Source organism: Oikopleura dioica, chromosome 1, assembly GCF_907165135.1.
Source record: "Oikopleura dioica chromosome 1, OKI2018_I68_1.0, whole genome shotgun sequence".
NCBI lineage: Eukaryota > Metazoa > Chordata > Appendicularia > Copelata > Oikopleuridae > Oikopleura > Oikopleura dioica.
This window is the reverse complement of record NC_137291.1, coordinates 3,880,298-3,906,864: the sequence shown is the minus strand read 5'-3', so window position 1 is coordinate 3,906,864 and position 26,567 is coordinate 3,880,298. Positions and strand designations below refer to the sequence as shown.

At 39.9% G+C, this 26,567-nt stretch overlaps 9 protein-coding genes and 1 long non-coding RNA gene across 12 annotated transcripts; 7 read left to right on the top strand and 3 right to left on the bottom strand.

The window, feature by feature from the left end:
• Positions 1 to 114: 114 nt before the first annotated feature.
• On the bottom strand, positions 115 to 2,151 carry LOC145711633 (peroxisomal sarcosine oxidase-like). Its single transcript, XM_081789321.1, has 7 exons — positions 1,904 to 2,151; positions 1,126 to 1,465; positions 884 to 957; positions 728 to 840; positions 602 to 686; positions 355 to 557; positions 115 to 303 (listed from the first exon to the last, which is right to left on the bottom strand). The coding sequence occupies exons 1-7, from the start codon at positions 2,133 to 2,135 to the stop codon at positions 115 to 117; spliced, it is 1,236 nt and encodes a 411-aa protein (XP_081645447.1). The 5' UTR covers positions 2,136 to 2,151.
• Positions 2,152 to 2,966: 815 nt separating this feature from the next.
• Positions 2,967 to 5,732, top strand: LOC145711632 (uncharacterized). Its single transcript, XM_081789320.1, has 8 exons — positions 2,967 to 3,033; positions 3,979 to 4,279; positions 4,457 to 4,702; positions 4,750 to 4,841; positions 4,885 to 5,013; positions 5,051 to 5,308; positions 5,350 to 5,493; positions 5,542 to 5,732. The coding sequence occupies exons 1-8, from the start codon at positions 2,967 to 2,969 to the stop codon at positions 5,667 to 5,669; spliced, it is 1,365 nt and encodes a 454-aa protein (XP_081645446.1). The 3' UTR covers positions 5,670 to 5,732.
• A 1,295-nt stretch (positions 5,733 to 7,027) lies between these two features.
• LOC145697095 (uncharacterized) lies at positions 7,028 to 8,152 on the top strand. Its single transcript, XR_014133850.1, has 3 exons — positions 7,028 to 7,109; positions 7,593 to 7,802; positions 8,028 to 8,152. It is a non-coding gene; the product is annotated as an uncharacterized LOC145697095 (long non-coding RNA).
• A 1,078-nt stretch (positions 8,153 to 9,230) lies between these two features.
• LOC145704021 (uncharacterized) lies at positions 9,231 to 10,241 on the bottom strand. Its single transcript, XM_081781448.1, has 5 exons — positions 10,110 to 10,241; positions 9,995 to 10,062; positions 9,845 to 9,948; positions 9,571 to 9,801; positions 9,231 to 9,522 (listed from the first exon to the last, which is right to left on the bottom strand). Exons 1-5 carry the CDS (start codon positions 10,222 to 10,224, stop codon positions 9,348 to 9,350), a joined length of 693 nt encoding a protein of 230 aa, XP_081637574.1. The 5' UTR covers positions 10,225 to 10,241; the 3' UTR covers positions 9,231 to 9,347.
• A 297-nt stretch (positions 10,242 to 10,538) lies between these two features.
• Positions 10,539 to 12,717, top strand: LOC145704012 (cytosolic non-specific dipeptidase-like). Its single transcript, XM_081781436.1, has 6 exons — positions 10,539 to 10,760; positions 10,801 to 11,239; positions 11,299 to 11,429; positions 11,476 to 11,615; positions 11,665 to 12,022; positions 12,515 to 12,717. Exons 1-6 carry the CDS (start codon positions 10,577 to 10,579, stop codon positions 12,676 to 12,678), a joined length of 1,416 nt encoding a protein of 471 aa, XP_081637562.1. The 5' UTR covers positions 10,539 to 10,576; the 3' UTR covers positions 12,679 to 12,717.
• Positions 12,718 to 14,049: 1,332 nt separating this feature from the next.
• On the top strand, positions 14,050 to 16,606 carry LOC145711265 (cytosolic non-specific dipeptidase-like). Its single transcript, XM_081788987.1, has 5 exons — positions 14,050 to 14,304; positions 14,353 to 14,838; positions 15,695 to 15,859; positions 15,906 to 16,206; positions 16,292 to 16,606. The coding sequence occupies exons 1-5, from the start codon at positions 14,065 to 14,067 to the stop codon at positions 16,453 to 16,455; spliced, it is 1,356 nt and encodes a 451-aa protein (XP_081645113.1). The 5' UTR covers positions 14,050 to 14,064; the 3' UTR covers positions 16,456 to 16,606.
• Positions 16,607 to 16,941: 335 nt separating this feature from the next.
• On the top strand, positions 16,942 to 18,128 carry LOC145711269 (uncharacterized). 3 transcript variants are annotated; one of them, XR_014135145.1, is made up of 4 exons: positions 16,942 to 17,240; positions 17,291 to 17,602; positions 17,794 to 17,963; positions 18,013 to 18,128. XR_014135145.1 is itself a non-coding variant. In XM_081788992.1 (3 exons), exons 1-3 carry the CDS (start codon positions 17,095 to 17,097, stop codon positions 17,828 to 17,830), a joined length of 495 nt encoding a protein of 164 aa, XP_081645118.1. In that variant the 5' UTR covers positions 16,942 to 17,094; the 3' UTR covers positions 17,831 to 17,964. The 3 variants fall into 3 exon arrangements, 2 of the variants coding, with proteins under 2 accessions (XP_081645118.1, XP_081645117.1); XM_081788992.1 differs by lacking the exon at positions 18,013 to 18,128 and having other exon boundaries at positions 17,794 to 17,964; XM_081788991.1 differs by lacking the exons at positions 17,794 to 17,963; positions 18,013 to 18,128 and adding an exon at positions 17,645 to 17,765.
• Positions 18,006 to 19,196, top strand: LOC145711631 (uncharacterized). Its single transcript, XM_081789319.1, has 2 exons — positions 18,006 to 18,395; positions 18,858 to 19,196. The coding sequence occupies exons 1-2, from the start codon at positions 18,006 to 18,008 to the stop codon at positions 19,194 to 19,196; spliced, it is 729 nt and encodes a 242-aa protein (XP_081645445.1).
• A 58-nt stretch (positions 19,197 to 19,254) lies between these two features.
• LOC145711266 (uncharacterized) lies at positions 19,255 to 21,433 on the top strand. Its single transcript, XM_081788988.1, has 5 exons — positions 19,255 to 19,459; positions 19,514 to 19,567; positions 19,615 to 20,034; positions 20,077 to 20,133; positions 20,179 to 21,433. The coding sequence occupies exons 1-5, from the start codon at positions 19,310 to 19,312 to the stop codon at positions 20,779 to 20,781; spliced, it is 1,284 nt and encodes a 427-aa protein (XP_081645114.1). The 5' UTR covers positions 19,255 to 19,309; the 3' UTR covers positions 20,782 to 21,433.
• A 3,513-nt stretch (positions 21,434 to 24,946) lies between these two features.
• LOC145711630 (ras-related and estrogen-regulated growth inhibitor-like) lies at positions 24,947 to 26,538 on the bottom strand. The gene is made up of 5 exons (XM_081789318.1): positions 26,472 to 26,538; positions 26,015 to 26,134; positions 25,814 to 25,974; positions 25,217 to 25,546; positions 24,947 to 25,175 (listed from the first exon to the last, which is right to left on the bottom strand). The coding sequence occupies exons 1-5, from the start codon at positions 26,536 to 26,538 to the stop codon at positions 25,056 to 25,058; spliced, it is 798 nt and encodes a 265-aa protein (XP_081645444.1). The 3' UTR covers positions 24,947 to 25,055.
• Between the last annotated feature and the right edge of the window lie 29 nt (positions 26,539 to 26,567).

Genomic DNA, 26,567 nt, shown 5'->3' with positions numbered 1-26,567 from the left:
ACGACTAATGAAATTTGGATTCCTGCGTTTCTGTGCAAATAGACTTGACATTTGTGCAAATTATGAGCGACCGAATACTTCAGTTATGAGGAGTTTTACATTGCATCAAAAATTTTATTTATTGAATCGATCGAGTGAGAAAAAGCTCATATCATAAGTAGGTTCTTTTTCAAGGGCAAGCTCCGCTAGAATTTCTCCGGTTTCAGGCGACATTTTGAATCCATGACCGGAGAATCCTGCGCCGATGACGACATTTTTCATTGTTGGGTGGACATCGAGGATGAAATCGTTGTCAGGCGTGTTCTAGAGACCAATTTTAACGATTTTAGTCATGTTTTCGGTATGATTTCTTACAGTGTACATGCAGGGCTCGACGATAACTGGATTGGACGAGTCAATTCCTTCGAAATGAAGATCAATTATCCTCTTGTGATCTTCCCGCTGATCTTTTGCCCGCTCAGACGACTCTTTCTTCGGATCATCTCGCTCATCCGGGTCGATTTCATCTCGATAGGTTCCGTGGTACGAAATTTTTATCAGATTCGGGTACTCTTTCACTATCAAAAGATTCCGAAAAAGGGCTTGTTGTAGAAAAAAAAACCTGGTGTCCAATAGTAGTGATAGATTTCGCCGGTTTCTTCGTTGTTGACGTCAATGATTCCAGCAGGAAAGCAGCTTATGTCGTACTTTTGAATTTGATAACAGAATACATGAATATCAAGAGTACCTTTCCAGCGAAATCAGGCTTCACTTTCCAATAAGACACTTCTGTTTTAATTACTTCAAGGGGGATTTCTAGCCCTGTTTTCGCCAGAATCTTCTTTGCCCAAGCACCACAAGCTTTGAGCAAATTATATTTTTGAGAAGAAGAAGAAATTTTTACCCAGAATGAGTTTTCTTCCCACATGGCTTTTGCCGTCGGTAGAATATACAGTAACAGTCTTAGAAAGGATTTTTCTTTGTGAAAATGTCGAAAACCGCCAGGATGAAAAAAACAATTCAAGGAAGCTAAAGCGCTGAGGGAGCTTTGAAGCATTGTCCCTCCTAAATTTGACACCGACACGGATATGTTTAGCTTCTGTATTGATGCGGTTTCCGAGTGTTAATTTTAACATTGATGCTTGCCTTCTGTCCTTGAAAAATCCTGTTTCCTTGCCGTCGTCTTGGAAATCCTTCAATTTGAATCCGTCAATGAATTTGCCCCCGATTTTCAGAAACTGATCAAAACTCGCTCGAAGACACGCGCTTGCGTCCAGAACTCCTCCTTCCTCTTCCAAAACGTAGCCGAATTCTTCACATGTTTTCATCGGAAGATGATCGATTTTGTCAGAAAAATTGAAGTTGTTTTTCGACAAGATGTCAGTGTAGACGCTTTTTCGCGCGGCGGAGGAAATGTTGAGAATTCCACATTTTGTGTTGAGATTGACATTTTGCTCATCTTCCAGCTTTGCCCAGAGTTTGTATGCTTAATTTTTGATAAAGACCTTTCACTCTGGGCTCGGCAACCTGAGTAGAAAACCTGAGCAGAATTCTAAAAGAGGGAAATGAAAAGCCGCGTAGCGGCTTTCTTTCAAAACTTAGCCGCAAAGCGGCTTCGCCATAGTTATCAACTCAATAAAGAATTTTATCTAGCGAAGCCGCTTTGCGGCTTCGTTTAAATAAAAAGCCGCTGCGCGGCTTTTCATTTCACCCTTTTAGAACCCTGACTAAGGTTTTCTACTCAGGACGTCGAGCCCAGATTTTTCTTTCTTTATTGCGTAAGAAGAGCTGAGGGTTAAATAAGCAGTGTTTTATTTGACCTTGAATGAACGGAAGTAAATGAGATAGTTAATGCCTGTACTCAGCTGAGATGGTTTTGGATTTTTTTCGAATCAACAAGAATCATTGGTGAAAAAAAGCTTACCATTTGGCATCATCAGCGTATATCTCTCCGACTCGTACAAATATCTGATGATTCTGGAAGGCCCGTGAGACGACCCTCTCTGATGTCCGATGAAAAATTGCTCCAGCAAAAGAACCTTCTCTCCTCTTCTTCTGAGCGCGAGAGCAGTGGCTGTTCCTACTGCTCCGGCTCCAACGACGATTATTGGAAGCGAAGTCATCTCTTTTTCAGAAGAAACACTCGGAGGATCCATTTTTATGCAAAATTTTCACGCCCAACAAATTTTCACCCGAACAAATGAATTTCAAGTGCACCCGCCCCACCGAGACAAATATTTTCGACGACTCGGTTCTTGATTCAACCAGTTTGCAGGATTTTTAAGCAAAAATTTTCATAAGCAGTTGAAGTTTTTAAGACTCTAAAGGTCGCATCTTCGCTTGACCTCTTTTTATTCTGTTTGTTTATAAATGACATTAGTTCAGTGACAGGTCAAGATCTTAAGACCCTGTCTTTGATGTGTTTTTTGTTGCTTGTCAGCAAGTTCTTGGTGCATTTGTCGTACCGGGAAATTCCAAGATGCTTTTTTGCAAATAATATTTGTCTACTTTTCGATCTCAAGGACAAGTCCGGGTATCCTGGAAGTCCTGGAAGGAGGGAAATCGAGACAAAAGCTTTTCAACTTGCGCGAAATAGAACGAAATAGAACGGTCCTCAAAGAAGTCCTCCTTCAAGCCAAAACCTCATCGAAGAAGAAAACCTTACGCTCAAGTCCAGCACATGCCGCAGGTCACAGTCTCATCAAAACAAGCAATCGTTATGCAATAAACAAATTTCCTCGAGTCGAACTACAAATTTTTTCTAATAAAAAAACGTCACGTCGATTTTATCCTTGTTTGCCCAGGTCTGACTCTGCACTTCCCTCGTTTCAGCGTTTTTAATGTCGCCAGAGAAAACTAATAACTGCCGTTATTGAAGAATTAAAACAGTATAAGCGCGAAAGATATAAAAACGAGAACTCGTCCAAAAACGGCCTTAAAAATTCTGATGTCAAAAAATTGAAAATTGAAATCAAGGAGGAAAAAAAATGTCCCTGAAAATCCAACTCGTCCTAAAATTACTGCTATGGCAACATGCTGTTTTAGCGAAAAATGGTAAGAATAAAAATTATGGTAAAGAATTTTTTCTTGATTTATTGACTTTGCGAAGAGCTCGATGTTGATATTGAGATCGATTGATTTGACATGGTTAATCCTCTGCTGGACCCATCATGTTTACTTCCGCCAGACCAGGGGGATCTAGCGATCATTTTTTGGCATCATCTTCTTTTCACCATAAAATTTATGGTATCAATTAAATCAGCTGGTACTAGGGGGTTATCATTTCAGCTGCCCCTAACCCTAAGCCTAACCCAGGGTGCTAGCCCCCCGGGACCCCCACCTAAGGCCTAAACCAGGGGCTTCGCCCCCTTATGAGTTCACTGTCCCTAAGCCTAGCCCAGATTCTAGAGAAATTTGGTGACTCGAAAGATAACCCCTCTCTACGAAACAGCTGCTAGAAATTGGAATTTATCGTAATTCTGGGGGGAAGCAATAAAAAAACTGCCAGCTTCGCAAAAATTATAACCACATTTGCAAATAGCGCGTAATGATTCTTACGGCCCATGAAAATTTCCTCGAGATCAGGAAAGTCTACCGGGGTTCGAGAAGGTCAATAGCGACAGAAAAAATGGAACGTGACCTACAGTTGAGCTCAGTAAAAAAAAATGAAACTCGAATTTGAGAGTTTGAACAGCGCTCACGCCGGGCCTTGATCTTCCGTTATTAAACTGTCGCTGTGTAAATATGCGGAAGCGGGGGCGATAAAGCTGATTTAACAGTTTTTATTTAATAAAAAAGCTCGTCAAATTAGTATAAATGAAAGAAAGAATGATTTTGTTATTCTAGAAAATTGATTAAAAAATCATAAAATGCTCCAGGGATAGATTTTTCTGTATCCATTTCTCCAGTTCTTCTTCACTTCTAATGAATCAAACATACTGTCAATTAAAATTAATTTTTGCCGCTCAAAAAGAGCTCTTTTTAACCAAAAACTTTCAGAAAAATCTCCTTGCCCAACAAGTCTGAAATCTCAAGCCCTCCGAAACGACCTGTCAAAAGCATTGAACTTGGCATTTCGAGGTCTTCCGTCGATGAAAGCCGCCTGTATTCCTGACATGACAAACCTCAAATGCGAAGAAATCCGATCAGACACAAGCGCCAGCGGTAGAAAACGGACGATTGAAAAATGCATTGCTCAAGTCACGGCTCATTCGAATTACTGGGGGAATTTCAAAGTTGATGATTATGAATCCAGCGCACTGAGGAGGGGGAAGAAATGCTACTTTATCTTCAAAATTCGGTGAGTTCAAGAAAATTTTTTTGGGAAAAATTGACCTTGGGAGTCGAAAGAATGTCATTCCCACTTTCATTTGCGTTTTTTATTGTAACCTGTCAAATTTTGACAGGTCAGAGTGTATTGACAGAAAAGGGTGGGGTACGATTAATTTATTGCTTACTTTCAATTTTTCTATTTCAGAACATTTCGCAACAAAAAGGGCATCAAGCGGTCAAAACTTCAAGGAAAACATCTGAAGAACAAATGTCGACTTGAAGAAAAGGCCACCTGGGAGGACTTTGGCCCTTGGTCAGCTTGCGGTCAGGGTCAGGAAAAGAAGTGTGGCGAGTTGGAACAAATGAGACTAAGAAGATGCTCGGTCGAGGGAAAATGCCAGGGCAGCGATATTGAAATTAGGACTTGCTTCAAACCGTGTTCTACGAAACCGTAAGAGGGAGATGGAAAATTTTAGTAAAGAGACACCCTTATTTCAGATCTCCACTTTGGTCAGAATGGTCAGAATGGTCGACTTGCTCTAAAACCTGTGGAGGCGGTACTAGGATCAGAAATCGATACTGCCAAAACGGTAAAATTTTCAAAAAGGAATTTTTTTTCTTAAAAATCTCAAGGGCCGTGTCTGGGAGACAAGGAAGAGGGTGAAGTTTGCAACAAAGAAAAATGTCCAAAAAAGAAGCCTGAGTCGCCATGGTCATCTTCAAGTTCAGCTCAAAAAAGCGAAGGAAGAAAGTTTGACTTCAGTAAGTACAACTTGAGAATTCAAAGAAATAAGAGTAGTTTCTTGGCCGCAATCTTCAAAAGACTGCAAGTTCTACGAGTTCTACGATCAATACGGCCGGAGACTGAGCAAATCAGAGTGCCAAGCCCTTCTCGACAGCTCGCCAAACAGACTGTATCCGCTGACGACGAAGGAATGTCTCGAGAAAAACTTTTACTTGAAAGATGATCGAAGGCTGTCGAACTCAGAGTGCGTCGAAATCGTTGACAGGCGAACAATGTTCATCATCAAAAGCGCTAAGAAAATTCAAACAAGAGGTATCTTTTTCCATCAATTATCAAAATTACACCCAATTTAGACCCCGAAAACGAAGAAGAATGCAGATCATCAGACTTTTTCTACTCTGGAAAATTCCTGTCAACAGAGGAATGCATCGAAAGACTAAAAAACCTTGAATCGAATCAACTTGATGAGGATCTATCCGAATATGATGACGATTACGGTACATCTGAATTATAAAACCTCGTTTTTTTCAATAAGAAAATTTCAGGAGTGGGCCCAAGAAGCAGAAAAGACTGTGAAGAATACGAGTTTTTCTGGGACGACAGAATCTTGACAGTTCAAGAATGCCTTCGACTTCTAGCAGCATCTCAAAGGCGACAGCGTCAAAGATATTAAAAATACGGAACAGCATATTTTTGTACAAAAAACCTGACAATAAAAACTCGGTCATATTATGAAGAGAACAAAAAACACTGTGTTATTGGATTATCACCCGTGAAGCTCATTTCACGGCGTGGGATTATTTTTATTGCAAACAAAATGAGCACCACGTCGAGTGCGTTTTCAATAAAAAATTCGACGCTGAGAAACGGGTCACGTGAGAAACGCACTTGAGTCGAACCAAGTTTGAACCAAAAACTTGGTTGTTTTCACAACAAAATTATCAGTCTTTCGACTCGAAAAGCCACGTGACTGATGAACTTCTGTGTTGATTCAAGAAATCATGTGACAACACAGTAGTTCAATAATTTTCTGAACGAAAAGAAACGCCTTCAAATTTAAGATTCTCCGGTTTTTGAAACTAAAGTCGTTAATTTGAAGGCGTTTCTTTTCGAATCACGTGGTTTACCGACTTTGATAACATGGATTCATTACGTTATGTAATCATTCAATTAATTCAGTTAAAAATTAACTGAATGATTGCAATGAATCCATCGATATAGAAAAGACAGATCATCGTTTCCGTAGAAAAATAACTTGCCGGAAACGATGATCTATCAGAATAATCAATCGAATACAGTCATTTTTATCTTCTTTGTAAGTAAGAGCCCAGGTTCTAGAGCTCAGCTTTGCGAAGTTGAAGAGTGAATAAAGGTGGTTACCCTAGGTCAAAATTGACGATTTTTGTATTTCCCTGTACATTTTTCATCGAAAAAGTTCGTAATGAACTCGTGGAAAATGATTCAGACCCGGCAAAAATGTAAAAAATATTTATATTTTCGAGTAAAAACTGCAATTTCATCAAAAAATTCGCGCGAACTCGCCAAATCCGGCAATTCGACGAGAGCAGCGAGATCTCGTGACGCTCTCATTTGACCTAAGGGTGGCCCCACCTTCTTCTTTATTTCAAATTTGCTGATACCTTCGAAAATAAAAACGTGTTTTGAATTTTTACTGTTCTTAGCTTGGTTCGTTCGGCGCGCGCCCATTGGTCGAAAATCGTCTCTTTTCATTTTTTCTTGACTCTGCTGTGCTCCCAGACTTCAGACGCGAAAATCGAGTCGAAAAAAAGTTCGACTCAAAATTCTATTTTTACAAAATGAAGCCCTAAAAAGATTTCCTGAGTTTAAAATTTCTTCCGGAAGAGAGATAAAATATGAAGAGAGATAGAGAACTTTTTCTATGAAAACTTTAAAGAGATAAATACATATGAAACTTACTGATAAATTAAGATAAAATGATTCAATAGTCTGATTATTATCTAATTCTCGTAGAATAATAAATAAATCGCTTTAACTGGCTCGAAATTAATAATTTTCTTTTCAGACTTGAAATTGGATTTCGTAAAAAACCAAAAAATGTCCCTCTCCAGCAGCTTTGAAGAAGATCTATCAGGAAATTGCTCAAAATAATTTTCATCATCCCAAAATGGTTAAAAAGGAACAAATTCAGCAAGTTCAAATTTGCGTAAATTTGCTTTTCCCTTGCGTCAATTTGAGTTTTGTTCTTGAACTTTTGATTTTTTGAAAGCCTGAGTCAGGATTTACGAAAGCCGCGGGCCGTTTAAATTCTTTGCGGCTTCAGTTTAAAATCCTGAGTCAGGTTATTTTTTCATCTGCTGCCGAACCTATCGCTAGCTCTAGAATCGCCCTTTTCAGGCGACTCAAAGTCACGAGACATCAATTTCAACCCTTTTTCCGCTCACGAGTCACACCCCTCTTGAGAACAGTGTCTTGGCTAAATTCAAGTCTATGTTTATTTTCAATCACCAATTTAAAACGATGAACGTTCATCCCCTCTTTATTTGAACAAGCTGACGCGTCAGTACAAATTCCTGTACTTTTTTTCTTAGAAATCTTTTTTGAGCAATGAGCTTAGACCTCTCCCTCGAAGAGATGGAATTCGAAATCGTCGAAGAAGAAGCCCCAGTGCCCGGCGCCATCCCGGCCAAGGAGAAAAAGAAGTCGCGAAGACGAACTTACTCAGTCTGCGAGTCACCTTCAATCTTCATTCGATCTGCCTCAAACAAACTCGTCGAGATTCGACCTCACAATGCGCGCGAAATTTACCGCAGCCGCAATCGTACAGGTAATTTCAGACGGGTTGTGGAAAACCTGAGTCAGGGCCCCTGACTAAGGGTCTGAATGTATGAAAAAGAAAAGCTGCGTAGCGGCTTCGTTTTTAAATAAGCCGCTTCGCGGCTTTTCCTTTTAGCCCCTTCAGACCCTTAGTCAGACCCTGACTCAGGTTTTGTACACAGGACCGCCTAGGGGCCCCGCCTAAGTTAACGGTAACTAACCGTATTTCCTTCAGAAAGCGTATCAACAAAGCCGAAAGCAATGTAATTCATCCGACTCTAGAAACAATTGAAAGAATTTCTTGTTTTGTCGCCCTGCCACCGCCACCAGCACCTCCAAACAAAATTCTAGAGAGATTATTCGAAATCGTTCCCATTCTCTCTCATTTTTTTTCATCTCCCAGCTTGCGTTTAATTTTCTCTCTTCATCTTTTTCAGTTTTTATTTCCCCCCTTTTTATAACATCTTTTTTCCATCATCCTGAATAATATTGAATATTATTTTATCACTAATATTATTGCAAAGAATCAATTTAGAAAAATAAGCACTTTATCCCCTTTTGACCTTGTTTTCGAACATATTCTTTGCTCTAATTCGCCCTATTCCGAGTAGTCGAATTTTCTTATCAAGAACTGACCAGTGAATTTCTATTTCTAACTTATTCTATTTTTCTCTGCTTCAGTCATTCAAAAAGACTGCTTTGAAATGGGCTATCTAAGCCAGATTCAAAACTTCTCTTTTTAGAAAATTCGTTTTTATCCTCTCTCTCTCCTTCTCTTCTGTTTACTGCACCATTTTTCCTTCGATGTTCAATAAAAATTCAGAAAAAAAAATTTTTATTTCAAAGTTGAATATTTCGCAGGTGATTTCTTATTCTCAAAATGACGGCGCAGGATTCTGCGATCGTGAATTCTTCCTTGTTTTCTTCTTTTATTAACCAAAAAGGCCAGGCGAGATAGGATTGAGAATTCAGGCTCCAGACCAGATCTTTTAGTTCTTTTATGTTTCCCACATTCGCGCGGTAGAATTTTACAGCGGGGAATTCTTTGATTAGTTCTTTAGTTTTGATTTACAATTTTCTCATCTTTCAGTTGATTTGAGAAAGCCGCTCGGGGCTTAAGAATCTCGAGAGTTGTTATTAAATACCGCTATAGCGCCTTTTATAAGAAAGTAGCCGCGGAGCGGCTTCGCGAAAACCACCATTTTAATATTATTTAAATTCTCAGCGGCTTCGTTTTTAGAAAAAGCCGCCTTGTAAATCCGTTGCTGGAAGTCTTTTTTCAAGATTCTTGCAGATTCCGCAACCAGTAGCGCTTATAAATAGCACTCGAATTCCTCCTTTTCCTTCCTTGTTGACGAAAATCTCATTGAACTCTTCAAAATTCTCGATTTTCCTCGCCATTCAAAAATTAAAACTCGGTTTTTGAGCCACTTTTTTATTACAAAAGATCTTCGGGATTTTTATTACATTTTTTGGACAAAAGAAAGAGTCAATACTAGTGGTAGTCAATTCGACTGACGAAGCATTAGAAAAAGGCTGTTTCTTTCGGATTTTCTCAGAAAGAAGGCTCGATGACGGATAATTTGCGTTGTCTTTTGTGGAGTCGGTAGTCGGCTTTCGATGATTTTTGAGAAATAATTGCGGTTTCGAAGGTAAGGTAGAGTTTTTGGGATAAAGTGGGGAGGCGGACAGCTTTTTCGCAGTCTTGGTTGATGTAGTTGTTTCTCCATCTTAATTTAAAATTATTTTTTAAGGCAAAAAAAAGGTCATCATTTTACCTGTCAAGTCCTTTCTTGAATTTCAACGCCTTTTCAATCGGGTCAATTTTTTTCTTCCCTCTCGCCAAAATCAACGCGCTGCCAGTCGGGTCAGAATCCTCTTCCATTGCTTCCTCGATTTCAAACTCGTAGTAGTCGTCTTCGAATCGTTCGAACTCGCCCAAGCTTCGGGAGTTTTCGGGATACGCGCATAGTTTTGCTTTGAGAGCGTTGTTGAATTTGACATCGATCCTTGATTTTTTTGTGTTTAAATTTTTAAAAATAGGGAACTTACTTGTCCACAACTTTGATGAGTTTTTCTTTCTTTCGATAATCTTTTGCGTACGCCTCGATCCAGTCCCTTGCATTGGCAATCATTTTGTTCAATTTCGCATCAGGCTGAAATTTTCCCTCTAACTTTCTTAATCGTCCTATCTAAATTTACCTGAATAGCTCCTCGTTCATTTGAAGTTGAATTATCTTCTTCGTACTCGTACTCATAAATCGGCAAATCTAATTTTAAAATCATCATTATCTTAGAACAAATAAGCCCCTCATACTTATTATTCCCCTCGATCCCTGTTGAATATCAATCCCGTTGTCCTCGATCCACGGAAATGTCCCCGGAGTGGCGAAGACGAATGAAAGCGAAGCTAAATTTGTACAAATCTTCATCACGGAATTTTGTCTCTTTTTTGAACTTTGAGTTTTGGACGATTTGAACTGGGTTGGTTTTTATACGTGAATAAGTGGAGCCCGGAAAAGAGGTTGGACAGGTGGGAGAGGGATTCTCGGAGCACTTGTCAAATAAGCGCTCGCTAGAAAAAGTGAGATTTTCGTCGGAATCATACAGAGTTTCTTTCTTTTTTTCTTTTATACCGATTAGGTAGAAAATCGGAAGATTTAATTTTCGTTCAAATATTTATTTGCGACAGGGGCGTATTTGCTGAATTATCAACAAAAAGAAGAAACTCCCAGCGGAACGATGATCCTCACCCCATTTTAACGAATTTCAATTTAGAGAAAGATGGACAAAGTGATCGAATTCCTCGACGCCAATGAGAAGAAATGGGTGGAGAGACTTTCCCAGAATGTCGCCATTGCTTCAATTTCTTGCTCACCAGACAATCGGCCACAGACGATTGAGCAGATGCATGTTGCGGATAAAATGCTCAAGGAACTCGGTTGCTCTACCGAAATCGTCGATTTAGGTATGAAATCGTCGACCGAAAATAGAGACCTTAATTTCAGGATCTCACACGATGCACGATGGTAAAAGTCACCCTCTTCCGCCCGTCATTCTCGCCAAACTCGGAGACGACCCAAACAAGAAGACTCTACTTATCTACGGCCATCTAGATGTCCAACCGGCTCTTAGATCCGACGGATGGGATACCGACCCTTTTGTGCTCACAGAAAAAGATGGAAAGATGTACGGCCGAGGAAGCACGGACGATAAGGGACCAGTCCTCGGCTGGGTCAATGTCATCGAGAGTTTTCAAAAGACGAACACGGAGATTCCGATTAATATCAAATTCTGCCTCGAAGGAATGGAAGAATCAGGTTCAGTTGGACTTGAAGAGCTTGTTAGAAAGAGGGATGACTTTTTCAAGACGAATGTTGATTGGGTCTGCATTTCTGACAATTACTTCCTTGGAAAGACCAAACCATGTGTGACCTACGGCCTCAGGAATGAGTTCATCTTCATAAAAGATCATAGCAGGAGTTGATTTGGAAAACTCATGAAAGAGGCTGCATGTATTTCTACCTCGAAGTCATTTGCGCAAAACAAGATCTTCACTCTGGCGTCTTTGGCGGTAGCGTTCACGAAGCTACCGTTGAACTTTCCCATATTTTCTCAAGTTTGGTCGATGTCAAAGGTACGCACTACAGAGATCTGTTTTCCTTTAGACCGGTTTTTTCAAGGGAAGATATTGATCGACGGTGTTGGAAAAGAAGTTGATGATTTGACTGAAGAAGAGATGAAAACTTATGCAGACATTGACTTTGATATGGGCGCCTATCAGGCTGATGTTGGGACGAATAAACTGACTGAAGAAAGTAAGGTAAGATTCAGAAGAAAGTAAAAGAATACGTATAAACATATGTTCTTAGGCAAAACTACTGATGCGACGATGGAGAGAGCCTTCTCTCTCGATCCATGGAATCCAGGGCGCCTTTGCCGAGCCAGGAGAGAAAACCGTCATTCCGGGAAAAGTTATCGGCAAATTCTCGATCCGACTGGTCCCATCGATGAGCTTCGATCACGTTGAAAAGTGCGTCAAGGATCACATCGAAGCGGTTCACGCCAAGCTTGGCACTGGGAATCAAGTCAAGTGCTATTTGGCGAAGGGGCCCGGAAAGCCCTGGAAGGCGGAGACCACCACTCCAAATTATCAGGCGGCGATTAAGGCTGTCGAGGATGTCTGGGGTGTCAAGCCGGATTTGACAAGAGAGGGATGTTCTATTCCAAGTAAGTTTTGCGTTTCTTACAAACACCATAAGTAGGCTTATTTTAGAAAAAATGTCCTTCTAAATATCTTCATGAATTCAAATTTCTGTCCCCTCTTGGGTAAATCAAGGTCAAAAAAGACGAATATCGAGGTTAGAATACTGTACGAGGTACAGAATTCTAGAAAAAAATGTTTGAAAAATTAACCCGAATGGACAAAAAATGGTGAAGATAAGTGAAGGTCGAAAAACGGACAATTTTTTCCTAAAATAAGCCTAACCATAAGTGACTGTTAATTTCGATAAATCAAGATCGCATTTGTCTCGTTAGCATCGTCAAAATGATACATAACATTTTATTAAGTAATTGCATATATGCAATTACCTTAGTTTTACTGCACATGTGCAATTACATCTCTTACGGTTTCGCCTGCCGACGAAATGTTTCATTTTTTGAAATGCTCCTAGTTCTCTCGCCTTATTTTAAAACACATCACCTTAATTTTATCTTCAGTCACTTTGGTCTTCGAAGAAGTAACGGGTCGATCAGTTCTACTCCTCCCGATGGGCTCCAGCGACGATGGAGCTCATTCCCAAAACGAAAAGCTCAACAAAATCAACTACACAAATGGCATGAAAGTCTTTGCCAACTACATCCACCGGCTGGGCAAAGAATAGTCTTTATTTAGTCTATATTAGTCAAAAATCTTTTTCTCCTACGGATTCCAATCTTTCAACGTTCTGATTTACATGTTACTGATGATTACAGTTCATTCTTTCTTTTAATTTATCAAAGATAATTTGCCATTTTCATGATCAAACTTTAACTTCACAATTTTTAGACTGGAAAAATGGAGGCTGTTATAAATCACCTGAAAGAAAACGAGCAAAAGTGGGTCGATAGACTAGCAGAAGCAGTTTCTATCGCTTCCATTTCTGGCTCCCCAGATCATCGAGATGAGTGCATTCGGCAAATGCACGAGACGCAGAAGCAGGGCTGCCCAATCGGATCGGAATCCGATCGGAAATCCGATCCGATCGGAATCGGATCGGTAATCGGTCGGATCGGATGAGAAAATTTTTGTCATGTCCGATCGGGAAAATCGGTTCCGATCGGTAAAATCGGATCGGAATTTCCGATCGGAAAATTCGGATCCCCGTCGGATCGAACCACTAAAAAGCTACCAAAGATGGCGCCAGGGACTTAATTCACATAGGCCAGGGACTTTATTCACATAGGCTTTTTTCTAGACTTATTTTTTCTTTATTCTGCTCCTAATTGGTGGAGGTGTTAGAGTCAAGATTTTTCAATTCTCTCTTTTGCACCAAGTTGGGGAGTGTCTGTAGTGTGTTAAATAAGCTTTTGGTGTCAACACCATAACTGGCGGTGGATTAATCAGCTGCTCAAAAATACACTATAATCATAGGAAAAAATCTTGATGACGTCATTACTCCACCAAAAACACTGGTGTTTGCGCCAAACATATCAAGAATGCTTGATATTGATGTAAGGAACAACTCTAAGTGATGAAATTGCAGATCTATATAGATTGTAAGCACTTTTCAATTTTATTATGTCCCCCATTTTTATGACCAATCGGAAATTCCGGATTCATGACGTCATTGCTCCACCACCAGTGATGTTGAAGGCACCAAAAGCTTATTTAACACACTACACACCTTTCTCTAAAAAGATACAAAAAAGAGAACTAAAAAATGTTGAGTTTAACCCCTATAGCCGAAGCTACCTAAAGAACCCCGTAAAACGAAGTGTACAATTTTTGTCGATTTGGCCTTCCTCTTGAGATAATCTTTCGAAAATCTCAGATTATACATAAACGAACATTCTCTTTCAGTCAAAAGTGCTCCACCATTTTGCAGCAGTATAAAAAACCTGTTTCTACTGTCGCCATGAACACTATTGAATAAACTGCCACTTTTTGAAAATTGAAAATCTTCCTTGATTTTTCCGATCGGAAAATTTTCCGATCGGACATGTTTTTCCGATCGGAATTGGAAAATCCGATCGGAATCGGTAATCGGATCGGAAATCGGTCGGATCGGATGAGGTTCGGATCGGATCGGATCGGAATCGGATCGCCGAGACCAAGATTTTTTGTCCGATTGGGCAGCCCTGCGCAGAAGCTACTCCATACGATCGGCGCCACAACGGAAATGGTCGACATTGGAACTCAGAAGATGCACGATGGAGTTACTCGACCTCTTCCGCCGGTTATCCTTGGGAAATTGGGAGAAGACCCGAAGAAGAAGACTCTTCTGATTTATGGCCACATGGATGTTCAGGTTGGTTTTCAAATTTGATTTGGAATTGGATTTTTAATTTTTCTTCAGCCCGCTTTGAAATCTGATGGCTGGGATACAGACCCATTTGTTCTCACAGAAAAAGACGGGAAGATGTTTGGCCGAGGAAGTACCGACGACAAAGGCCCCGTCCTTGGCTGGGTCAATGTCATCGAGAGTTACCAAAAGACGAACACAGAGATCCCAATCAACATCAAATTTTGCTTGGAAGGGATGGAAGAGTCCGGCTCTGTGAACTTGGAAGGTGTCGTGCGCGGCAGGCCCGACTTTTTCGAAACAAATGTCGACTGGGTTTGCATTTCGGACAACTACTTTCTTGGCAAGTCAAAGCCATGCGTGACCTACGGGCTAAGAGGACAGATGTATTTCTATATTGAAGTTGTTTGCGCCAAGCAGGATCTGCATTCGGGCGTCTTTGGCGGAAGTGTTCATGAAGCTACCGTTGAATTGTCGCATATTTTTGCCTCGATGGTCGAACCGAATGGGAAGATCAAGGTTCCGGGAGTTATGGATCAGGTGAGATTCGAAAGCCATAAATAGAGGAAAAGTGGGGGTTCACAAATTGAGCGTATGTTTTCAGATTCGTTGTAAAAAATGATTCACAAGCTCGGAAGAAAGACGCATAAAATAGAAATGGGAAAATCAATACGATAATTTCATTATTTAAGGCTATGGTACGCGCGGAGGCCCAAAGCAGAGGAACACTTCTCTGACCCTGTCAATGCTGGGAGAGTGTACAATAGCTTAAGATGAAGTTCGATCTTAGATCTTCTGATTTACACGAGCTTTTTCCTAAATTCCAACAAAGAACTCACGTGCGGGTGGCTCAAAGTTGTCGTCTCGGTCAAAATACGCGAAATAAGCCTATATGAAGAGAAACACTCCTCTGAAGTTACGATAGAAAACCCCTCCAATACTTTTTTATAGTAAAGTTCAGACGCTTATCTTAAAAATTACACGAGCTTTTTTCAATTGGTTAAAATTTTTTATGTAAAAAATTTTAAAGTACGAAGGTACCTATTTTTCGTCCCTTTGGCTCTGTGAATTGCCTTGCGGGCATAGCCCAAAAGGCGCCGTATTTATCGCAAATAAATGTCCTGAACGTGAGCTTTCCAAAAAGGTATCATATGACACCCTATCATAACGACCAAAAATAGTAAAAATTTTATAATTTCCGCCTTTTAGCCAAAATGCACTAATTTTCGCCACTTTTAATTTCATTTGTGGAAAAATGGGTTGAGATAGAGTTAATACTCATATGGAGTTTTTTGGTCAGAATTTCATGGGGATTCAGAATATTTGGTCAAAAACCGATTCTGAGACTTGACCCTGTGCGCGTACCATACCCTTAAGTTTTCATACAAGTTTTCAGGTTGATCCAGTAACTGATGAAGAGCTCGAAACGTACAAAACAATCGACTTCAGCATCGAAGATTTCCGAGGCGATCTTGCTGCTGCCAAGCTTACAGAAGACAACAAAGCAGATCTTTTGATGAGAAGATGGCGTTTCCCTACTCTTTCTGTTCATGGCTGGCAGGTAAAAATTGACTGTCGTCAATCATTCAGTGAAAATGATATTTTAGGGCGCTTTTGCTGAGCCAGGCGAGAAAACCGTGATTCCGGGAAAAGTAATTGGAAAATTCTCGATTCGCCTCGTTCCGTCGATGACGTTCGACCACGTGGAAAAGGCCGTCGTATCGCATGTCATGAAGGTTCATGAATCTCTAGGCACTCAGAACGAGGTCAAGTGCTATCTTGCAAAGAAACCCGGGCGCCCATGGAAAGCGGAAACGAGCACTCCCAACTTTCAAGCAGCTATCAACGCGGTCACCGATGTTTGGGGTGTCAAGCCGGATTTGACAAGAGAAGGTGGCTCCATTCCAAGTAAGAAAATGTGTAGAATAATAAAAACCAAAAACTGGGCTGATTAAAGATTTAATCAGAAATTACTCTGAAACGTCACTTTTAGTCACGCTCGTTTTCGAAGAAGTCACGAAAAAGTCCGTCCTCCTTCTGCCGATGGGATCTTGCGACGACGGAGCTCACTCACAGAACGAAAAGCTCAACCGAATCAATTACACGAAGGGAATGGAGGTCTTTGCCAATTACATCAATCGTCTTGGAAAAGAATAATCGCATGAACTTTTTCTTCATTTGTCCGATCTAACTGATTGCCTTTGATTCATCATATTATTCAGTTCATGATTCTTTCAATTTTACACATGTCAGATTTTATTGATATCTTTCTTGATTCAAATTAAAGATAAAAACAGCTTTAAAAACTCAAATCTTCAACGCGTTTTTGTAAGAATGGCAAGGGTAGATAGAATCAGGAGAATCAAGCAGTTTCTAAGAGATCAGCTGAACAATAGAATTCACAAAAAGGAGGATACGATTATTTGGCATGCAGTTTCAAAAGAGTGCAGGTTCATAGTCTAGTTTCCAGATCTCCATATTCTTCTCTCATTTTTGAACCTCTTAGGCCAAGATTTCGGGTTTCTTCATAGAAAATTCCTCCCCATCGTCCTTGCTCGCCCGAATTCATCTGCCTCTTCTTGCGGAACCAGGCTAGAAATATCCGGAAACCTTCAGTCCTTTTTCGATCGTTTTGAGGAAGACATTCGCTCTTCTTGGTCTTCTCTTTGCGTCGATAATGGAGTTGAACCCTTCGAAATCAAATATCGCAATGAAAAATGGGCGGTTCCAAGTTTGACCGACGATTTTTCAAAGCCACTTTTTCTATGGGAAAGACCGCTGGTCGTACTTTTTGGAATGAAGTCTTTTGGAGCGCATTTGAATTGCTACACGAAGATTGGGGATGCATATCATCTCTGGGTTGCCAGAAGATCAAAGACAAAGCCAAATTTTCCCGATTTATTGGACAATTGTGCTGCTGGAGGGCTTCCTGCTAATACAAGGTGAAAACCTCTTTCTCGTATTGTACCAAAATTGAGAAGCCAAAATTTAGTCTGTACGAATGCGCCGTAAAAGAAGCAGAAGAAGAAGCCTCTATTCCTCCCTCTATTTCAAAGGCAGCCAAATTCGTCTCCTTCCAAAAGACCTGCTATCATACTCCTCACTATGTCAAGCCAGAAGTTAACTACATATTCGACCTCAAGCTTCCTGAAAAATTCACTCCAGTCGTCAATGATGGAGAAGCGCAGAACTTCAAAAGAGTCAAGCTCGACGAAAGTTTGGAGCTTTTCGATGACTTGAGCGAGTGGAAGCCGAATTCGATGGCGATTACGCTTGATTTTTGCATTCGAAAAGGGTTATTGAGGTGAGTTTAGGATGGTTTCCAGGGTTAAAGATGGGCTTTTAGAGAAGAAGATGACTTGCTAGAGCTAGATCGGCTGATTCGAAATGACTTTATTTTCAAATCTGTTGACCAAAATGAGTTTTCGCTGTAAAATATACTGATAACTCGTTTTTCTTCAAGACAATTTCATAATTCAATATTTGATTTTATAGACTGAAATCGTCAGAATCAGATGTCTTCCTGTATTGACGATTACTTAAAAAACGGACTCGCCAAGCGAATTTTCACCCAACAGGATGTTATCTATCTTTCAACTTCTTCTGGAACTCGATTTGGCCTCATTCCGAAACTGCTTCTGCCGCTTATTGAATCCTTTTCAGAGGTTTTTGAGATTTCTAGTTGTGGAAAGAATGAAGATATTGTTATGAAAGGGAATGATTTTGAATCCAGAAGCGCGGCTGCTCTAGAATTCTCGACAAAGTTAAAAGAAAACTTCTCCTCCATCGCTGAAAAATGCAATTTATCAAGGCTCAAAATCGGCTGGAGAAATGAAGAATTCGGCGTTTATCCTTTTGGCTCCGACCCTCGATTTCCTGAAACTGCTCTTTTTACGATCGAACGTGCATTGTGCAAAGTTCTTGGCATTGAAAGCTACGGGGTGCACTGTAATGTCTATAAAATTGACATGGAGGGTGAAAAGAAGCTGTGGATTGGAAAGAGAGCGATGAATAAGAGCACCTTTCCGGGCAAATTGGATACTGCCATCGGTGGAGGGATGATTTACGGCCTCTCTGTTCAAGAAAATTTGATCAAGGTAAGAAAAACCCCGTTTTGCTTTATTATCAATAGCTTATCGATTTGATTTGTTCTGAATTGTCGATAGCATGCAGAAAGGCAAGGTGCTTTTCAATTTTATTTACCGTAGCTGAATCATTTGGAAAGATAAGGTAGATAAACGATAAGAATCAACAACTGCGAAAGGGGTTGGCGCCATTTTTAGTAAAATATAAGCGAGTATTTTGGCAAATACTTGTACAAGTTGTACTACTGTGAAATGATTTCGTTTATCTTTTCTGCCTCTGGTATATTAAGATTTGTTATTTTATATTAAAGATGATTTAAAATGGTTCTAAAGCTATATTCGTTCTTTCATCAATAAATATATGTAAGCTTGCTATTTCCGGGTTATTATCTGAAAATAAATTTCTCGATGAACTCCTCAATATTGCAGAAGCACTGTCATTCCGAATACCATCAAAAGTTATTGAAAATTCAGGAAGCCGAGGAAGAAGCATCAGTCTCTCCCGACGCCACAAAAAATGCCAAATTTGTGAAACTGGCTCGTTACTGCTGGCACACCGAATTCTACATCAAGCGAGAAGCCATTTTTATCTTCGACCTTGATCTCTCCTCCTCTCCCGATCCAACTCCAAACGATGGCGAGCAACTCGGCTTTCAAGCTGAATCTATCAACAGTCAAGTTTTCGAAAATGCTCATGAATGGAAGCCGAATTCTCTCGCCGTCTCGATCGATTTCGCGAGAAGAAATGGGGCAGCTGTGGAATCAAAAGTTGTAGAAGAGCTTCTGAGCGACGAGTGCAATATTTTCCAGTGACAAAAAATCTTCTTTCCATTATTCAATCCGTCTTCTTCTTTCTGTATTCTTAATTCTAATTAAATCGCATAAACTGAGAGCAATCTATCCGCAACACTGTTTTTCAGATCTTTATGTTTAAAAATGAAAATAAGGCGTCACAAATGTCAGCAGTGGCACAGAAAAATGACTACTACAGAAACTGCAATATCCCGAATCTGATCAATAAATGGAAAATGAAGAATCCTTGGTTGTTTCTCAAAGATGGAAAGCTCTTTTGCAAGGTAAGACTTTAGTACAAAAAAGTTTTAATCATATCTTGTAATTTGTGTTAATAGGCCTGCATCGACTATACGGCGATTAATAAGGCTTTCTCGGACCAAAGAAACAAGGTAAGCCTTCCTCATCGTCACGCTACGTGTAGTTATAAGATTTTAAGTTCTCCAACGAAGGCATCACAAACATCCGTTCCTCATCAATCATACAACATGGTAGAACGCATACTCATCTCGCCGCTGTTCAAGCAGCGACTCAGCAACCAAGCCCAAATTCCATTGGAAATTTAATTGTTGTTGCCGAAGCGGCAGGCTTGATTCGAACGGCTGATAAAGTGGATCTTAGAGGAGATCATGCAAACCTGCAGAAGGCGACACTGAATGTATCCGACGATTTATCCGCTCGCATAACACCACCTCCAAAAGAAGAAGCTTCCAAAAACACCTCAGACTCGACGACGCAAATGTCGGCAGCGGCACAACAAAATGACTACTACAGAAATTGCAACGTCCCTTTTTTGGTTAATAAATGGAGAAAGAGACATCCTTGGTTGTTCCTTAAAGATGGAAAGCTGTTTTGTCAGGTAAAAATGAAGCAATAGAAAATCCTCAATTCCCTGTCTTAGATCTGCATCGACTACAAGGAAATGTCTGCCATAACATGTTGTCCCGCAAAAAATACGGTAAGCTTCGTATAAGTTTCTACGATAACGAATCAAGATTAATAGTTCTGCCACGAGGGCAGTACAAATTTCCGAGCCTCACCCATTGAAGATCATGCGCGATCATTAACCCATCTTCTGGCAGTTCGAGCAACGACTCAGCAGTCGAGCGAAAAAGAAATAGATGCTGCAGATGAAGAGATCTCTCTCAAAGAAGAAAACGAAGGAGAAGAAATATCAGTAAAAGAAGAAGTTGTCGAAAACGAAGAGATCTGTATCAAGCAAGAGGTGGTAGAGGAAGAACAAGCTATTGCCACGCCATTCTCGTGTGAGCCACTTCCTGAGTCGATAAAAGAAGAAATCGCCGAGGAAATAACCATCAAAGAAGAACCAAAAGACGAAGAAAACAATGCCGATGCTCCGCCGCCTCTCCCTGAAAAACCATCAAGGTCTCGTCCAACGCTGCCAATCAATCCGCTGCCTTCACTCTTCAATGGCCCGTTAGCATCAAAGTTCAGTCTCAAAATCAACTACAATTCTCTGAAGTTCAAGCTTCCTCAAAAACGTCTTTTACCAGGGGTGTGCATTCGGCTCTCGGGCATTCGGCTGCCCGACAAATTTTTCGGGCAAATCAGGTTCGGCTCGGCTCTCGGTCGGCTGGTGACCTGAAATTCTCTCGGGCAGGTTCGGGCAGGCTCGGGCATTCGGGCAATTCGGCCCGATCTTCGGGCAACCGGGCACCCGGCCAAAGTTAGAGAGTAAGAAAGAATTTTACAGAGATCTGTGCTTGATTCTTCGACTGATATCTACCAATAACCTTATAAATTGATAATCCAAAATTTTGCCATCAGAAATTTGGCCGATTTTCCTCAAAATCGGTTGTTTTTTGAGCTCAGATTTATATTAATTTTCCGAAAATCATTGCCGGAAATGCCCGAAAATTAGCCCAAATTGCCCGAGCCGAAAGTTGAGCCGAAGCCGATTCGGGCACTTCGGGCACCTCGGCTCGGCTCGGCTTTCGGCCGGCCCAACACTGATTTTTTCGTTTCGGCTCGGCCCTCGGTCGGCCCGACACCCGATTTCGGGCCGAATGCACACCCATGCTTTTACCAGGGTGCGAAAGTCAAGATAATCGTCTTGCAGGGAAGACTTTCAAAGAAGAAATCAAGGAAGAATACTGTACCAAAGAATGAATATACCGCAGAAAATCAAAGTCTTTTCCGAATCATTACCACATCTTACTTTATTTTGCTCACTGAAATAGCTGTCATCTGAAAACTTTTCTTTATTTATATAATAATAAAATTTGGTAGAATCTGTAGCGCCCTGGAAAAGGGGGTCACTCAATAAGACACCTCCCTTCTTTCAATCAATAATTATTCAATTGCATACTAGCAGACCGGAATATAACTGCATTTTTACCACTCAAGAGCAACAACAGGAGCTTGCCAAATAAAAATCCCTTTGAATAGTTGAATCCACTTGATTAAAACAGCTTCAATCTCGAACAAAGTAATCAAAAAGTGAGGCTTCTTCAAGAACTTGATTGTGAATTTCTCCCCCTTGCATTATTAAAAAAACGATTTGTTTTGCAGAAAAGAGAAAATGGATAAATCGACTTATTGTGATAATATTTTTGAAGCGATAAAACTTTCTTGCAATCGTAAGTTGTTGATTCTCTGTAACCTGTGGCCAGACATTAGCGCCGATAGAATAACTGTATTTGCAGTATCGACGCCTTCTTGTTTTCAGTGCATCGCGCTTTAGTGAATGTTTTTCGATAGTTATAAATAATTAAGAAATGAACAAGGCGCAAGTGTCAAACTACAACGAACAAATAAAAATGTGTCAGAAGACTGTCAACGATGTCTGCGAAGTCGCTGAGCAGAGTTCCGCTTCTGCATATTTTTTGGCACTTTGGCTCGTTACACTTGTTTTTGCTCTTTTCAAATGAAAAAATTAGGTATGCTGATCCAATTCTGCAGGAAAAAAAATCCTTGACATTCAAAATGAATTTTCGCCCCTCTTGAAAAAAAAAATAGAAAAGTGACACCCTTATTTTATGCACTTTTATCGCGATTCACAATATAAGAGCGAATAAGGGTGTCACCCTTATATCTTTTTTTTTTCGGGGTTACACCCTTATTCGCCCTTTCATTGATAATCGCGAGTGCTTAAAATAAGGGTGTCACTATTCTATTTTTTTCTATAGCTGAAAAAAGGTGTGATCGACAATTAAATGCGTAAAAACGCTGTCAGTGTTTTTGAATTTTTATTTCAGTTTTTTTTTCGTTTTCAAATAAAAAGTCATTTTGTCACAAATACAAGTTGAAAAGCTCGTGAAGTCGTTTCCCTACTCTTCGTCGTCGAATTGACTACCGGTAAGCGATCTTTTGAAGAGTGGCATGGAGTAGCCGCGCTTGAAGAGCGGGATCGAATATCCTCTCTTTTCTTGTTCTAGTGCTTGGTCGAGCTCGTCTCGGGTCAGGGGGCTCGTTTGATCATTGGCATCGAGTAGCCACGCTTAAAAAGCGGCATGGAATATCCTCTCTTCAAAAACGGCATCGAGTATCCGGCCATAACGGCGGCGACGAGAAAATTTCCAAAAATCTTCATTTTTTTATATTTTTTTTTTCGTCAACTTTCTGTTGGAGTGAGCAACTCGCTGTGACATGCCGTTTTATATGTTTCGCTATAAAAAATGCAACGATGATGAGTGTGGAATATTAATTGACTGGGGAAGAAGGCGGCGCGCGAGCGTAAGGGGCAAGCTACAGTTGTAAGTTGACGGGGAAAAACTTTTTCGTGCAAAATGGCAATGTTATTGACCTTATGGCGATAAAGTTCTTTCAACAGAAGTCCCTGCTTAATTCTCATTGAGTCGAAAACAAATTTTCCGATTTTGATGTAGCTTATATGGAGTTATAGAGCAAAAATGAATTAGCTTAGGGATACCCTTAAGTTTTCACAGCCAAATTATCTACCTAAGGTACTGAAATCTGTATGCTGCCAGATATTCCATTTCAAATCACTGTAGCTTCTTCAAAAACTGTCACTCAATGCACACTCAAATTTGGGATAATTGGGCATTAATTTATTCCATGTCCAGCAATGAGCCGTTCCAAAGTACACGTTTTCTTTTAAAACAGGCAAGAAAACATGCAAGCTCTTTAGGACCCCGAACACTTGTCAAAATGAATAACTTTCTTGTCGAGAGAATCAAGTCATTAGTGTCAAATGAGTACAGTTGTATTCCGATGTGGGTTTTTCAATCCCACCAAATCATCGATGATTGTCTTTATTCCGAGTTCACAGATGCCCTTTTAAATTCTCAACTTTTCTTTGAGAAGCTGTTGAAGCCCTCTCGCCCTGGATTTCCTCCCTGTTTCCACCGACGACATTTATCATTTCTTACACCTTGGCAATGTTACATAATTCCAGCGTAACAAAATCGTACTTAAACTTTTTCGCCAAGCTTTGCCATCAAACTTCTCAGAAAAAACTCCAAAGAAAAAACCCTCAAACATGAATTTTATTAATATCATCTTGGTTCTCCTTAATCTCATCAGCGCCGACCTGATTTACAGGAATCGAATGATCAACAATGCATTTATTCATACAAGAACACGGCCGATGTACATCAATAAATACGGAAAAGTGGTGTCTTCGCGACATTCTAGCGAAAAACAAGTGCGAGAGATGCAGTTTCAAGAGTACATGAGGCAACTCAGACTTGAAATGTTCCGACAGCAACATGCTTAAGGGTGTCAACAACGATTTCGCCATATCTTTTGACTCGAATAGATCAATCAAAAATCCTCAACAAAAACTGAAGATTGTTACTGTAGTTAATAGATTCTTCCATTAACGGTACTGTCGGACAACAACTGCGCCTTTCTTACTGTAATTAACAACTGTCATAAAAATATTGAAATGATGCCAAAATATAATAATCAAAAATCTAGCCTGAAAATTGCTTTTCAAATAAAGACTCATGAATAAGCAAAAAGGGTTGTAATGGAAGAATTTAAATTCGAAGCGATAATTACAGGAATGATAGATTGTTTCATTCCTTTCAAATTTGCAGCGCGCAAGATTGTCGATGCATTAATCGATGCATTTCCCCTTAATAAGTCAGGAGTAAATGTCGAAAACTGCAATTCATCAAGAAGACTGGAACGTATTAATGGTTTTAGTGGAGAATATGAGCGTCTCATTCGAGTTCGGCAAGTCTACAGTAATGTCTAACTCGATATTTAGGATTAAATTACTGTCAGACTGTCAGCTATCGTACCTTTCCTCGGTATACGGAAATAACCTTACCTTATGCTTGTGACTTTGCTCATAAATATTAATTTCATGTGCATATCAATTATTATTTTTTTTTTTCATTTGAATAAGCCGAGAAAATGGGTCAAACCTTCTTTTCCCAGAAGAAAACTGCTGCCAGATCATTTAGAAAAAACATGATTTTTCTTAACCTTATTTTCAATGAAAATATAATCAAGATCGAGATTGCTTTTGAATGATTAACCACAAAGACATTATCGCGGCTTTGTTTCTTGTATTCCGACGTTCATACAGTAATTCAAACCGAAAATAAGATTAAATATTCGAACAAAAACACTCTCCCTTTTCTAAATTGAAGAGCTGTCGAAATGAAATATTTGTTGAGGAACTACAGTTCTTGGCGATTAATGTCGTGGTCAAAAGATGACCTCAAGCAGGGGACTTCGATATACTACGGTAAGTGGAAGATAACCGATAAAAAAATAAGGATTGGATTGTATTTCCTTCTTTCAAGGGCAGTTCGGTTCAAAAATTGAGCGATAGAAGTATTGTTTATTGAGCATTTTCATCTGATGAAACGAGGTAAAGCTGAACTGGCAAGAAATAAATGTGGCTCTTAGACAAATATACAAATTATAAAGTCATTGCAATCTTTAGTCCTCTGAATCTTCATCTCCAACGGAAGCGAGTTTCCCACGTGATTTAAAAGACTTCATTCCATTGCTGCTCGGAGGAAGAGCGGTCGCGGAAGCTCGGCGCATCAGAAGTGGCGTCTTTAAAAGAATGGATCTCGTGATTCGGGCCTTTTTCCTACCTTGACCATATTTAACCTGCAGACATTGGCGCTTTCTCTGAAGATTCTCGCCACTTCGTTGTAGTCATCTTTCGAGCTGACTTCGTAGAATCGAGCGTTGAGGCTTTCCGCGAGCTTTTTTCCTTCGAGCTCAGAGACGATTCTTTGCGGCTCAAGATCGACCTTGGTTCCGATGAGGACCAGGATGGGCTTTGGATGCGTGTTTTTATGAAGCAATCTGATCGTCATGGCGAGTCGGGAGACTTCGTTGAAGCTGACACGGTCGGTTGTTGAGTACATAAGGAGAAATGCGTCGCCCCATTTTATGTGGTCGTCGAATTCTTCTCCACCCTAAATTGAAAATATTAAGGACCCCGCAATCGAAATTTTCGGAATTTTCAAACAGCGTTTTCTCCCCGTATACCCTTAAGGGTCCTAAAGATTTTATTATCTAAATGAAGCTTATGAAGAGTTCTAGAGCATAAATTCGTAACTTCTGGATACCCTTAAATTCTGACTATCGAATCGTCAAAATAAGGATTCAAATAGTTATTTCACAAAGATACCCTAAAAATTTCGGAAATTAAATTTCGTTTTCGAAATCTTTCTTTTGGATACCTTTTCATTATCCGGATCTTTGAGAACTTTATTCGAAAGATCCATGATTTCAAAGTAATGTTTCTCTCCGCCAGTGTACGTCAGCTCGTGCTCGTAGCAAGAATGTCTGTCAGACATGTACTCGGAAATGAATCGCTTTGTGACGAATCTCACAACAAACGCTACAAAGCACTCAGATCAAGAGATAGCAATAGACCTTACCTGTTTTTCCGACATCTTCAAGGCCCAAAACGACGAATTTCGTCGAACGTCTGCGAAGATCTTCGATTGATACATTGAGGCCGCGATTTTTGCTGATTCCCCAGCTTATTCTTCTGCTTCCTAATCATGGATTTAACTTTAATTGAGAAAAAAGATGAATTTCGCAGAAATAAAAAATAAAATTTGGTCGTCTTTATGGGCTGTTAGCTTGAATCGACAGAAAAAGCGACCAATTTTTTGGTCAAATTTTAGACCAATAAGATTTTAGAAAAAAAAATTTGGCAGAAATTCAAATTTCTTGTCGAAAATTTTTGTCGATTCTCGTATTTTTTGCCTCCTCTGACCAAAAAAAAAATCAGAAAAAAGGGTAAATTTTCAAATTTTTTTTTCAAAAAGTTGATTTTCTAGCAGTTTTAGGCCCAATTTTCTGTAAAATACGGCCAAATTATCATCTTACCGATAATATTTCTGATAATCACCGAAAAATAATATCTCAAAATTTCAAAAATCTCTGCTTTAATCATTTAAATAACTCTGTTTTCGCGAAGAAACG